This window comes from Artibeus jamaicensis, unplaced genomic scaffold, assembly GCF_021234435.1.
Source record: "Artibeus jamaicensis isolate MK-2021 breed Jamaican fruit bat unplaced genomic scaffold, CSHL_Jam_final contig_1998, whole genome shotgun sequence".
NCBI classification, from domain to species: domain Eukaryota; kingdom Metazoa; phylum Chordata; class Mammalia; order Chiroptera; family Phyllostomidae; genus Artibeus; species Artibeus jamaicensis.
In genome coordinates, this window is record NW_026521407.1 from 14,132,096 (window position 1) to 14,144,475 (window position 12,380).

A 12,380-nucleotide genomic window follows, 5' to 3' on the forward strand; every position below is an offset into this window, starting at 1 on the left:
CTAATATAGTAATAAGTAACTTCAAGAGTGAGCTCTCTGCAGGAAATTACACAGTGGGGCTGTTGATTGGGAGCCCTAACAGATTTTGGTGTAGGGAGAAGAAAAGCTTGTAGATGAGAGAACAAGATGCCAGGAATAAGTATAAATCTACCACCAAATCTGCAAACAGCTGCCCTTGAAAAAAGACAGAAATACTTGTACTTATGTGGAAAGGAGGTTTTGTTCAAAATGTTTCAAAAGACCATGACAGTGGCAAAAGTATTTTGTCTTCAAATAAAGTACAAGGTCTTTACAATCTTATCTTTTTTTTTATATTATTCTCATGTATTTTTCTTTGTGATTAGAGAGGATTTGAGGATTGTTTCCATTTCTGTTGTGGGAGAGGTATAGAATCTCTCACTGTGTGTCCTAGTTTTGACCAGGGAAAGAATCTGCATTGGACTAAATGATCACTGGTTATCATCGTGTGCTAACTCCAATACTGCACCACTCAAATAACTAACTCTTTTCTTCTCTCCTTCCAAATGGTAATCATCACTTTTCTGGAAGTCTTCTCAATTAACCTTATCTTATATCGACAGCATACCTTCTTCTAAAAGACTCTTGTCAGAATCAGTTTGTAGTAATTGAAATAGAAATGTGAGGCTGAACTGTATTAACAAAACTACACCTGTGTACGAATTAAGTCTTGATTGGGCAAATAAGCTTGGGTATGGATAATTTAAACAGGTTATCAAGTTATAAAAAATTTTTAAAGATTTTATTTTATTTTTAGAGAGGAGAAGGGAGGGAAAGAAACATCAACGTGTGGTTGCCTCTCACAAGCCCCCCCCCCCCCCCATCTGGCCCACAATCCAGGTACATATCCAGACTGGGAATTGAACTGGCCATCCTTTGGTTCACAGGCCAGCACTCAATCCACTGAGCCACACCAGCCATGGCTAAAAATTTTTTTTAAATTCTCATTGGTTATTTATTTCATATCCTTCCCTGAGAAAAATAATGAGAAGAATATATATATTTCATAGTTTTCACACTATGAAAAGCTGATTCTAGAGGCTGGAACATTGTTCTATTTCCTCACCTTGCGAGCTACCTTCCACAGTTCTTTTGGCCATTATTAGTTCTACAGTGGAATTAGGTACCCTTAATTCTAAGTGATTCAAGATTTTTCTTGTCTTTCAACTTGAGTGAAATAAGGGAACCTGTTAGAGGATCCCAGCATTGAAAGAAGGCTCAAGTAGAACGTCTCCCACTTTCTTGCCACCACGCAAGTCCACCAGAGCCCTTGTAAAACTCAAGACCAGCCTCACCCAAGAGCGTTTGAGCGCCTACCTGTGACCCACCACCCGGGCCGCCCTTCCCTGCCTCCGTCTTTTCCCGCCCACACCCGGCGACTCCCGGAAGGGGGCGTGGTCCCGCAGGAAGTTCTCGTCTTACGGAGTGGCAGGTATTTCCGGGTCCGGTATCATGGCAGGTTCTTTCCCTGAAGGCTCGCCCTCGGAGGACCGCAGGAAGAGGCAGCAGTTCGGGAATCGCTTGCTGAGCGATCCGGCTCGTGTTTTCCACTACAATGCCTGGTAATCGTTTTTCCTCTCCTCCGGTCCGCTGCTCACCCTCTGTCCCTCCGCCCTGGAGCTCTCCGAGAAGCCCCTGACCGCCAGCTACGAGTCCCGTTGCCCTAACTCGAGTCGCTCTGCGCCCCCAGAAGAGGCGCTCGGAAGCCAGCCCCTCACCCTGCCCGCAGCTGGAACGTGAGGCCCCTAAGCTGCCTGTTTGATTTTCCCAGGGACAATGTGGAGTGGTCGGAAGAGCAGGCCGCGGCGGCGCAGAGGAAAGTCCAGGAGAACAGTACCCAGCGGGTGTGCCAGGAGAAGCAAGGTGCGCCCACGGCGACCCTCGATGGCAGCCAGAGGACTGCTGGATGCGCTTTGCGGGAGGCCAGAGAACCGAGACTGCCAAGAGTCTGTTCCTGGACTCGGGTTTAAAACGGGAGAGGGAGGGGATGTGCATGAATGGAAAAGGGTTATACCGGTAAAATCTTGTTAGGGCATAGAGGGTGTTTTATTTTCGACTGTTATTATGTTTTAATGTTTAGGTTTTCAGTTGTGTTCACTAGACCCATATTAATATGATTGGCCTATGGCAACCACCAGAAGATTGTCTTAGAGGATTTACTTAATGTATGATTATACTTTGCCTGAGGAAATGTTATCAAAGCTAGATTCAAGTGGTTAGATTCTAAATGTTGTTGGAGAAGGGGACTGATGACTGATGAATTATGTGTCTTTTCCTTGTGTGCTGGCTATGAGGATTTAAGGCTTCTGCCAAGGAAAGATGGGTGAAACGGAATGGAGATAAGTCTGGCCAAAGAAAAAGAGACCACTTCTGAAGAAGTGGATGACTTCACTGCAAAATGCCCCTAGATACTAAAACTAGCACTGGTTGGGCCTATATCCTAAGAGAGATTGAAGGTGGGTCCAGAAGTTAGAGAGTAGTACCCACTGAAAGATCTCTGTACAACAGTTAAGAAGATTCTAGTCCCAAAATATTTACCTGACATAGTGTGACAGGAACTAGATCAAAGCAACTTAAAGTTGAAAGGGATTTTGAAAATCATGTGGTCCACTGTCCTCTTTTTACAGTTACAGAAACTTGGACCACAGGACACTAAGTGCTTTGCCCAGAGGTAAGCAGTTAGCAGTGGCAGTGGTGGGACTATCCAGTTTCTTAGATTTTTATTCTTTCTACGACACTTATCAAGGTCCTGTATTGACAAAGAGCAGGAAACTGAAATCTAGAACAGCCTTGATCACCTTAAACAACAGCTTTCCTCTAAACAGGCCACACTTCTTTAGTATACTCTGTCCTCCGGCATCAAAACTCTTCTCATCTGAAGACGCTTTTTCCTTGTTAGCATTCTCTTTTTTTTCTTTTAGCCTTCTTTCCATTTTTAGTATCTATGAGTAGTAGTATTCTTTTCTGGGCTCCACACTTTATAAAGAACCTCAGACAGAGGAGAACCACATTTAAAGAAGAGCTGCCTGTATTGGAACCATTGAGTTCACATGGGAACAACTGAATAACCTGGGATATTTAGCTTGTGAAAGAAGATCTAGAGGGAAAAATAACAGCCCTCAAAACATAAAAGAGTTGTCTTTTATGGCCCTGAGAAATGGTAGGACCTTTTGACCAAAAGTGATTAGGCAGAGCTTTTGTTTAACATTAGAATTTTCTGATAGTTAAGAGCTGTCCAAAGATGTGGGAGAAGAATCGATAGGTAATAAGTGTCTTGGCAGAAGTTGGATTCCGTGGAAGGACAAGTTATGGAGGGAATGCAAGTACGATAGGTGGTAGGATGAAATGGTCTCCGTCTCTGAGGCTGTGGCTCTAATTGAGCATACTTTTAATCTGAAATGACTTTCGGTGAAGCAAGGTGATAATTGACATTAGATACAAATAAACTATGGAGAAATGGTTCTTAAATTCTTTTTCTTAAACATTTACAGTTGATTACGAGATTAATGCCAATAAATACTGGAATGACTTTTACAAAATCCATGAAAATGGATTTTTCAAGGACAGACATTGGCTTTTCACTGAATTCCCAGAGCTGGCACCTAGTCAAAACGAAAATCACTTGATGGATTTGCTCTCAGAGAACAAGAGGAGTCAAGTGCCTGGATGGAAGAGCAGTGAGGATGGACCAGGCTTCCTAAAGGAAGAACAGCACCAATGCTCTTCAAACGGCCTTGGACATAAAGCACATACTCTTCCTGTGGAAGAGAACATAACTCAGAAACTCAGTCACCTGGAAGTTTGTGCTGATGAGTTTCCTGGATCCTCAGCCACCTACCGCATATTCGAGGTAACCTCCCTTTCTTGTCTGGTAGTAGGGTTAATAAAGCAATGTTGTACATGTAGTCAGTTTAAGAGGGGCCAACCACAAAGTGACATCTGGTGAAGACTTGACTCTTATGTTGGCCAGGGATCACCTCCCTTTTTGAATTGAAATGCCCTAAATGCAGACCAAGGTATCTGGTGGTTGTGGCAAACAAAGAAAGATCTCCTGAGGTGCCGCCTGGGAACTTGGTTTTGCATCTGAAAGTTGCAGGTCATGTTGCACCTGTCATCTGGAAGAGTCCCAAGACAACTTCTGTTACTTCTCTTATAAAGTGGAGAGGTTAGTTGGAATGGTGCCTGCTTCTCAGATGTGAGAGAATTCTTGTCTTGAGTTTGCACAGTGTTGCAGAGGTAAGGCTAGACCTGGAAAAGTGTCTGGGTGGGTACTGTAATGTAAATTCACAAATGGTGATCACATACTCCACCGGAAGCTGATTAGTCTTAAGACTGAGTCCTATGGCATGACCTTGTACTAGTGTCTTATAGCTCCCAAACAGAATGGGACTTCTGGCTCTCTCTGTTTCCCTCTGCCTCATAATTTTTATGGAGATTAATTGAATTCATGTATGTAAATAGCTAATAGTGTCTGGCACATAGTGAGCCTTTAGTAAGTAGTCACTTTTTTTAATTACCACACTCAGCACTGTATTTAGGACAGTGAAATAATGGTTCCCTATTCATGAATTTTTCAGCCAGTCTATTAGAAACATTTTTCTGTGATGTAGTGAAGCTCAGTAAGAAAAGAATTCATCTATGAGACCATTCACTTGAGTTCAGAAAGTAAAATCACACACACCCTTCTTTTAGACCAGCTCCCTTCTGCTAATGAAAGCCCATGCTACTTCTTCAAGGGCTCCTGAGGTCAAGGTCAGGAAATGTCATGGGTACTGTTTGGCTCTGGCCACCACATCATCCCTAATACAATTAGGCGAAAGTACCTATTGTTGATTACTTATGTAGGTTCAGGTAATTAATTTGGAAAGTTCTTAATAAGTTCATTTAATAAGATTAATAAGTTCATTTCCCTCTGCAGGTCGGTTGTGGTGTGGGAAACACAGTCTTTCCAATTTTACAAACCAACAAGTAAGTATGTTTAAAGTTTAACTGCATGGCAGCAAAAAGGAGAAAAGTGGGGTTTGTTTATCAAAACTCTTACTGCATCAAATATAACAGTGGGTTAGGGGAGATTTGGATTTCTACAGTATCCATGAATGGATTGTTTTGATTTAATCTGATTTATAAGTTACCTTTGTCTTCAGGGAAATCAGTGAGATTTAAAACCTGTTACATTGTTAATATATAGTACCTTTTATAGTTTAACTCTTAATCAGGAAAGAAAATAGACATAATCCAGTTTGTAATGTAATTGTTCTGCTGTTTGTTTTTTCTGCCCATTTCAGTGACCCAAGACTCTTTGTTTACTGTTGTGATTTTTCTTCCACAGCTATACAGCTGGTCCAGGTGAGTGCAGTGGCTCCTATCAGTAATTTTCACTGACTAAAGGGAAAAGCTCTCCTAAAAAATCACAGTTTCTTATTATACTGTGGTCTGGAAGTCAAAGATTTACTGAAACAGCCTGGGATAGACGAGAGGGTCAGACATAAATACAGAATCTGCCACTTGCCAGCTGCGGAATTTTGGGGAGGTCTTTCTGCCTCTCCGAATGTATTTTTTAAGAATTGAAATGAGATGATTGTTCAGTCAAGGATCTTTGAGTTACAAGTCACAGAAACATGTAGACAAACTCAACCAATAAAGTGGAATGTCATAGAACCCAAGAGCCTCAAGTGTAGCCAGCACCGAAATGCAACCCTGGAAAGGTCTCATACCAAGGCAAGTTGGCTGGCCGGCAAGGTGTTGCCATCCCTTCCCTCTATCACTACACTTCCCTCAAGTTCATAATGTCTTATCTTTCATTACCCAGTGCTCACTTGCCTTTTTTTTTTTTAAAGATTTTATTTATCTATCTTTAGAGGGAAGGGAAGGAGAGAGGGAGAGAAATTTCAATGTATGGTTGCCTCTCATGTGTCCCCTGCTGGGAACTGGCCTGCAACCCAGGCATGTGCTCTGACTGGGAATCAAACCTCAATCCTCTGGTTTGCAGGCCCGTGCTCAGCCCACTGAGCTACACCAGCCAGGGCCTCACTTGCCTTTTTAAAATTTGTTTTCTTGCCTTGGCTAATGTGGCTCAGTGGATTGAATGCCAGCCTGAGAACCAAAAGGTCACCAATTTGATTCCCAGTTAGGGCACCACCTGGGTTGAGGGCCAGGGCCCCAGTTGGGGGCATGTGAGAGGCAATCGATCAATGTTTCTCTCCCTCTCTTTCTCTCTCCCTACTCCTCTCTCTAAAAATAAGTAAATAAGATAAAATTTGTTTTCTCTTTGCACACTAGCTTTCAGTTTTTTCTGGTTTTGCACATGGCCCCAACATGCTTGCCCCTCCCACTCCCTTGCAGGTCCACTCGGTTCGGGTGTTCTCAGAACCTCACCAGCACGACTGCCCCTGTTCCACAGTCACCAGAAAGAGTCTGGTTGACCCAGCCCAGCTGATAATCTGCTCGCTCCTTTTTAATTAGCTGTGACCAGTAAGGAACGAAGTCACATTTTTGTGAGATGTGACTCACAAGAGATGTGAAAAGAGAAGTTACCCTAAACTGTGTTTGCTCTAATAAATAAAAATTTCCACATTTAAAGAAATAGATTTTCCTGGAGAATTCTGTGATCTGTGTAACATGCTGTAGTTGCATTGGGAGTTGTTTTAAATCATGCTTTTTCAGTATGTTTTGTCTTTCTCCTTGTGAGGTTTTTCTTTTCCCTCTTGGTCACTTACCTACCTGATCATTTTCCAGTCCTCAGATCTAAGTCCCTACATCAGAATATAATAGAAGAATCGGGAACATTCCATTTTAAAAGCACCAGTCGGATTCCACAGGCTCTTCACTATAGTTGTTCTTGGTTCTTGGCCTTTGAGTAGGAATGTGTGCCTTAATGATTAGAGCTCTATCCCTCAGAAGGAAGTAACCACAATTATACTTAAAGCAGGATTAACTTACCTTGAGGCTCTGAACATTTTCCAGCCTGTGTGTGTCTGTCTTCCAACCATCTGCAGACAAATTCGGCATATGATCCTTCTCGGTGTTTTGCCTTTGTTCACGATTTGTGTGACGAAGATAAGAGCTACCCAATTCCCAGGAATAGTCTTGATATCATCGTCCTCATATTTGTTCTTTCAGCAGTTGTTCCAGACAAGTAAGTTATAAGTCCCTTACCCAGTAGTATAACAAAAACACAGCTTTAATCAGGGACCTTGATAACAGAGTTGGGTCTTGAAGAATAAGAATCTTCTGATAGAAGCCACTCCATCTCAAATGACTGAAGCATCTCAGCCATTTTTCTAACTTTGTCCTGAAGTTCAACTTCTGTTTCAGCCTCTAAACCTCTGCTTATTGACAACAGTGCTTGGTTCTTTTCATTTTTATGGTGTAATATCCCCAAAGAAGAGGGGAACCATTCTTAATGGGTGTACGGAGAAATTTCCTGTTGATAATCTCATAACATGCTGGTTTAGAACTCTGAGTGCCACCATGGTTAGATGACATCTCATTATTTGTCTTTTTAAATGCCTTAAATAAATGAAGCTTTTACTAACAGCACAAAATTTATAGTGAAGCTTAACTCAGCTGTTCTCTGATCCTTAAGTTCTGTGGAAAACTGAAGTACAGTAGAATTTCATAAAATCAGTTTAGATAAAAGATAATTACTGTGCCCTAAAAGATACTGTTAAAGCTTCATAGACATAGGCAACTCGTCTTCCTGGTGAAATGCTGTCTCAAGGAAGCAGTGTTGCTTGGAAACCCAGGAGAGTGATTGGTCTTCTGCAGCCCAAGTTCCCTCTAGAATAGCACTGAGTCATCTGACCTGACGGGTGTTGGGCGTGTGCGGTGAAGGCCAGTGGAAGACAGCACACAAGGCCCGGCCTGGCTCAAAATGTTAATAACTGCAGGAGTTGAAGGGCTACAGACTTTTAAAAACTGGCACGGACCAAAATGAAACATTAAAGTGAAAAATAAGTTATTTAATATTTAAATAAACTTTCAAATGTTTTTTTGTAAGTCTTTAGTGTGTATGCTTCTGAAGTAAGAAAAGCCAAAACCTGTACCAGGCCTCAATACAGAAAGCGGAGTAGGAAATGTGAAGTGCTCTGCCCATAGGTGTTCATTTGCATACTGACTGTTACCATGTAAATTGTAAGTTCTTGAGGTTCAGTCTTCATTTAACAAATGGAAAAATTCAGTTTCTGTGTTCAAAGAGCTTGGCCCTAGAGGGGCAGGCAGATGAGTCCTCGGTTAGTCTCACAGTGGGTGGTCAGGGCTCCCTGGGAGCCTTGGGAGCACAGGGCGGGATGGCTTCCTCTCGAGGCGATCCTAGGAGAGTAGGAAATGAGCCCGGCAGAGTTTGTCACTTCCCTTATGGTGGAGCCCTAAGGCGGAAGCAGATTACCCTCAGTTGTGAGCAAGCCCCAGAAGGCACGTCAGAAATTTCAATGTGTGTTCCTGTTCTAACTAAAGCAAGGATAAAGAATTAGGAAGTCCACTGAATTTTCAGGATATGCAACAGGGAAAGGAATCCTGCCCTTAAACAGACTTGATCTTCACTCCCTGTTACCCCACAGGATGCAGAAGGCCATTGACAGACTGAGCAGGCTTCTGAGGCCTGGAGGGATGATGCTTCTGCGAGATTATGGCCGCCATGATATGGCTCAGCTTCGGTTTAAAAAAGGTATTTTGCTACTACAATCAAAACAGTGGTTTTGCCATCAGAGTAGACATACAAATCAGTAGAACAGAGTAGAGACTCTAGAATTATAGCTTCACATACAAAGCCACTTAGTACAGGACAGGGGTGGTCTGTTTTTGGAGACTTGTATAATCTAGGAATTAGGGAGGTCCTTTTCACCATGACAGCTACTTTTAGAAAAAGACATTTGAGTGTATCATTTTAAATGTGGTATGGCAAATGATTCCATTAATTAGTTAAAAGGCAAATGTTTTCGGTGCATAAAACAGATAAAGACTTAGTATCTTGTTCTTCAAGGGGCTTTTAGCAAGTAGATAAGGAGAAGATCAGTGACCCACCCAAATCGATGTTTCTCTCCCTCCCTCCCCTCTCCTTCTTCCCTTCCTCTCTAGAATAAGTAAACTTCAAAAATAAATAAATAAATAAATAAATAAATAAATAAATAAATAAAAACACCATGTATTTGTTTGATTCAACTGTCCTTTGGGGACTTTTTTAAGAACCAGCCCCTAATATATACATAGCAAAGTCTTGGAAACAGAGTGAATGCCTCTGAATAGAGGAACTTATCACTTGTTGTGTGAGGTAGACCCCATAGCACTGGTCTTAGGTGGGGATGGGAGGGGGGATCCATTGTGTTACCAACTGAGAAGAGCTGTGTGCAGATGAGTGTTTCAAACTTGATCTCGCATATAACAGTAGCTGGGCAGAAATACACAAGTAAGTAAAGCAATTAAGATTATGTTGACCTTCAAAAGGTGAAGGATTACACACCAGGGTGTTAGATTGGCATAAAGCCAGGGAGTGGTTAGCAGCAGAAGGGAGAGTGTGTCCAAGATCAAAACAGTATATGTGTCATAGTTATGAACGTGTGTGTGTGTGTAGACACATGGAGAGACGTGTGAAATGGCAGTCACCAAAATGGTACTGGTGGCTGTCTTAAGTTTCCTTAAATTTAGCTATATTGCTTGATGTTTATTTCTCTCTCTCTTTTTTTAAAACAAAGAGTGTATGGTATTTATTTAGTCAGGGAAAGGGGGAACATGACCTGTTGCAGCATGGAACAGAACACTAGTGTGGGGGTCAGAGTCGCACATGTTTAAGTTTCTCTGATTTTTGCCATATCGCTCTGCAGGTCAGTGTCTCTCTGAAAATTTTTACGTGAGAGGTGATGGCACCAGAGTTTACTTCTTCACTCAAGGTACGAAAGCAACACTCATGTTTACCCTAGCACTGCCACAGTGCTGTATTGAAAGTTCCTCAGTGGGCTTTCAGAAGTAAGACCATCTGGCCCTCCTCCTACCTTTTTGCAGCCTTTTCCTGCCCTTTTCTGTCCATCACAGGCAACCTGAACCGCTCACTCTTCTCCAAATAGGCTCAGCTTGTACACCTTCAGTCCTCCACCTTATTCTTCTCTGTCCTTTCTCCCTGTCATTTTGTTCAAAATGGGAAACCAGCCCGTTTTGCAAGAGAGTGCAGCTGTTTTACTCTCTGAGTGGGTTGTGCTATAGGAGCACCCGAGTTAGGATGAACTTAGTGTTCCCAGGGTTCCAGATGTCACTCAGAGCTGTCCTCTGCTGCTTGCCCAGCTGCAGGTCTGCTCCTCCACCAGTGCCTTAGGAAAACTCGGTAGCTGGGCCCCTGGTCAAGTCACATACTTTTCTGAGCCTTTGGTTAAAGTGATGAAACCTCTCCCTAAAAAAAAAAAAATGGCTTTGATATATATATGTAGGTTTTCACGTGTGATTTTAAGGTGTTAATAAGACCTTCACGAACATTACTCCCCATCAGCTGACTCTTTAAAAAGCTTGCCCTTGAGTTCCAGGCCACCCGTCACTGATGGTTTGGCTTCCCCCAGCTAAACACGAACTTGCTGTTTTCAAGCCACTACTGCGTTTATAGCTAAACAGCCCACTGAAGCCACTTAAAATATAATAAACATCTCTTTTCCAAATTAGATGAATTGGACACACTTTTCACAACTGCTGGACTGGAAAAAGTTCAGAACCTAATGGATCGCCGATTGCAAGTGAACCGAGGGAAACAGCTGACAATGTACCGAGTTTGGATTCAGTGCAAATACCGCAAACCTCTTCGGTCCGACACTGGCTCCTGACAGGATGGCAGCGCCTTGGCTTTTTTAAAAGATCATCCACAAATGGTGTCCCGCTGAGCAGTTCAAGGAATCAAGGTTGAGCCCTTTCCTGAAGCTAGGAAAAACTACTTTTTACCAAGATTCTAATAATCATGCTTCATATTTGTGAAGACCTTTAATATATACTTTTCTCCAGCTTTTTCTTACTTTGAGATCTCAAAGAATCTTTTTTGCCATTTTGTAATATCTTAATAACTGAAATATTCATGGAAATTAGGAATTTTAAAGGCATCAAAAATTTATTTCCATTTGAAAGTATCATCTATGATAAAGTGTTATTTGACTGTTTTAAGTTATTTGGGAATTCAAATATGTGGTTCTGAGGTATTTTAAGTACTTTTTCTCCTCTAATTAGCATGTGTCTAAAAATTAAAAGGATCTTCACTTATTTTCTTTTTATTGTGCCTTTTAATGTTTGACACAGAAATTGAGAGAGCTAGCCCTGGCTGATGTGGCTCAGTGGATTGAGCACTGGCTTGCGAACCAAAGGGTCGCCAGTTTGATTCCCAACCCAGGACACATGCCTGGGTTGTGGGCCAGGTCCCCAGTAGGGGGTGCACATGAGGCAACCGCACATTGATGTTTCTTCCCTCTCTCTCCCTCTTTTCCCCTCTCTCTAAAAATAAATAAATAAATAAAATCTTTTCTTAAAAAAAAAAGAAATTGAGAGAACTTTTATCACTTCTGAATGTGATCATCATCATTGTTACTCTTTTTTATGTTCTGCTCTTTTTCAGTGATCACTTTTACTTGTTTCTCTTGTGGGCCATAAGTTATGGGATGTGTTCAAGTCTTTATTCCTACATTTTGGATTTTCAACTTGTTTTATTTCAGTTACAGATGTGAGAAGACACAAGCAATTTTTAAAATCAGACCAAACTTACAGAAAAGTATAGTACAAGGAATATTACAAGGGTAGTAAATTTTTCTCTGAGTCATTTTTAAGAGTAAGTTGGAAGGTAATGTCTCAACACTACTACGTATTTGCATATGTAATTCCTGTGGTGGAGCATTCTCTGATATCACTAGATAAGTCCATCAGAAGTAGAAATTTACACAGAAACACTGCCATCCACAGATAACCAGATTTTCCCAATGGTCTCAATATATCCTTTATCACTTAAGGAAAAAGCCATTTTGTTGCTTGTAGTCATGCCTCAGCCTTCTTCAAGTTTGTTTTCATGACTTTGACATTTGAAGATTATCGCCTGTTTTGCAGGCTGCCCCTCACATTGGGTTTGCTGATATTTCCTCACGATGTGGTTCAAGTTCTACCTTTTTGGCAAGAATATCAGAAGTGGTGCTGTGTTCATCCATTGCTTCCTACTGGGATACGTGCTTCTGAATTACTGCATTGGTGATGTTAACCTTAATGGCCTCATTGAGGTGTGATGCCTTCTGGCACTCTCCACTGGAAAGTTCCTAGTAAGCATTTTGTAGAGTAGTGCTCTGAGACTAAAAACCCCATTCCTCACCAAACTACCCCCTGGTTTCAGCATCTTTATCTTAATTTTTTAGATTTTA

General features: G+C 41.7%; 1 protein-coding gene across 2 annotated transcripts; it reads left to right on the forward strand.

The window, feature by feature from the left end:
• Nucleotides 1-1,453: 1,453 nt before the first annotated feature.
• METTL2A (methyltransferase 2A, methylcytidine) lies at nucleotides 1,454-11,519 on the forward strand. Of its 2 annotated transcripts, XM_037163741.2 has the most exons (9): nucleotides 1,454-1,580; nucleotides 1,790-1,881; nucleotides 3,510-3,868; nucleotides 4,937-4,986; nucleotides 5,304-5,364; nucleotides 7,014-7,153; nucleotides 8,577-8,683; nucleotides 9,837-9,902; nucleotides 10,660-11,516. In XM_037163741.2, the coding sequence occupies exons 1-9, from the start codon at nucleotides 1,471-1,473 to the stop codon at nucleotides 10,815-10,817; spliced, it is 1,143 nt and encodes a 380-aa protein (XP_037019636.2). In that variant the 5' UTR covers nucleotides 1,454-1,470; the 3' UTR covers nucleotides 10,818-11,516. The 2 variants fall into 2 exon arrangements, with proteins under 2 accessions (XP_037019636.2, XP_037019637.2); XM_037163742.2 differs by lacking the exons at nucleotides 1,454-1,580; nucleotides 1,790-1,881 and adding an exon at nucleotides 1,897-2,474 and having other exon boundaries at nucleotides 10,660-11,519.
• The last annotated feature ends 861 nt before the right edge of the window (nucleotides 11,520-12,380 follow it).

Bases quoted from the DNA above. Each gene is read 5' to 3' on its own strand.
- METTL2A (XM_037163741.2), top strand. From the start codon at position 1,471: ATGGCAGGTTCTTTCCCTGAAGGCTCGCCCTCGGAGGACCGCAGGAAG. The intron at 7,154-8,576 runs GTAAGTTATAAG...GTTACCCCACAG, and splicing joins TCAGCAGTTGTTCCAGACAA to GATGCAGAAGGCCATTGACA. The intron at 8,684-9,836 runs GTATTTTGCTAC...ATCGCTCTGCAG, and splicing joins TCAGCTTCGGTTTAAAAAAG to GTCAGTGTCTCTCTGAAAAT.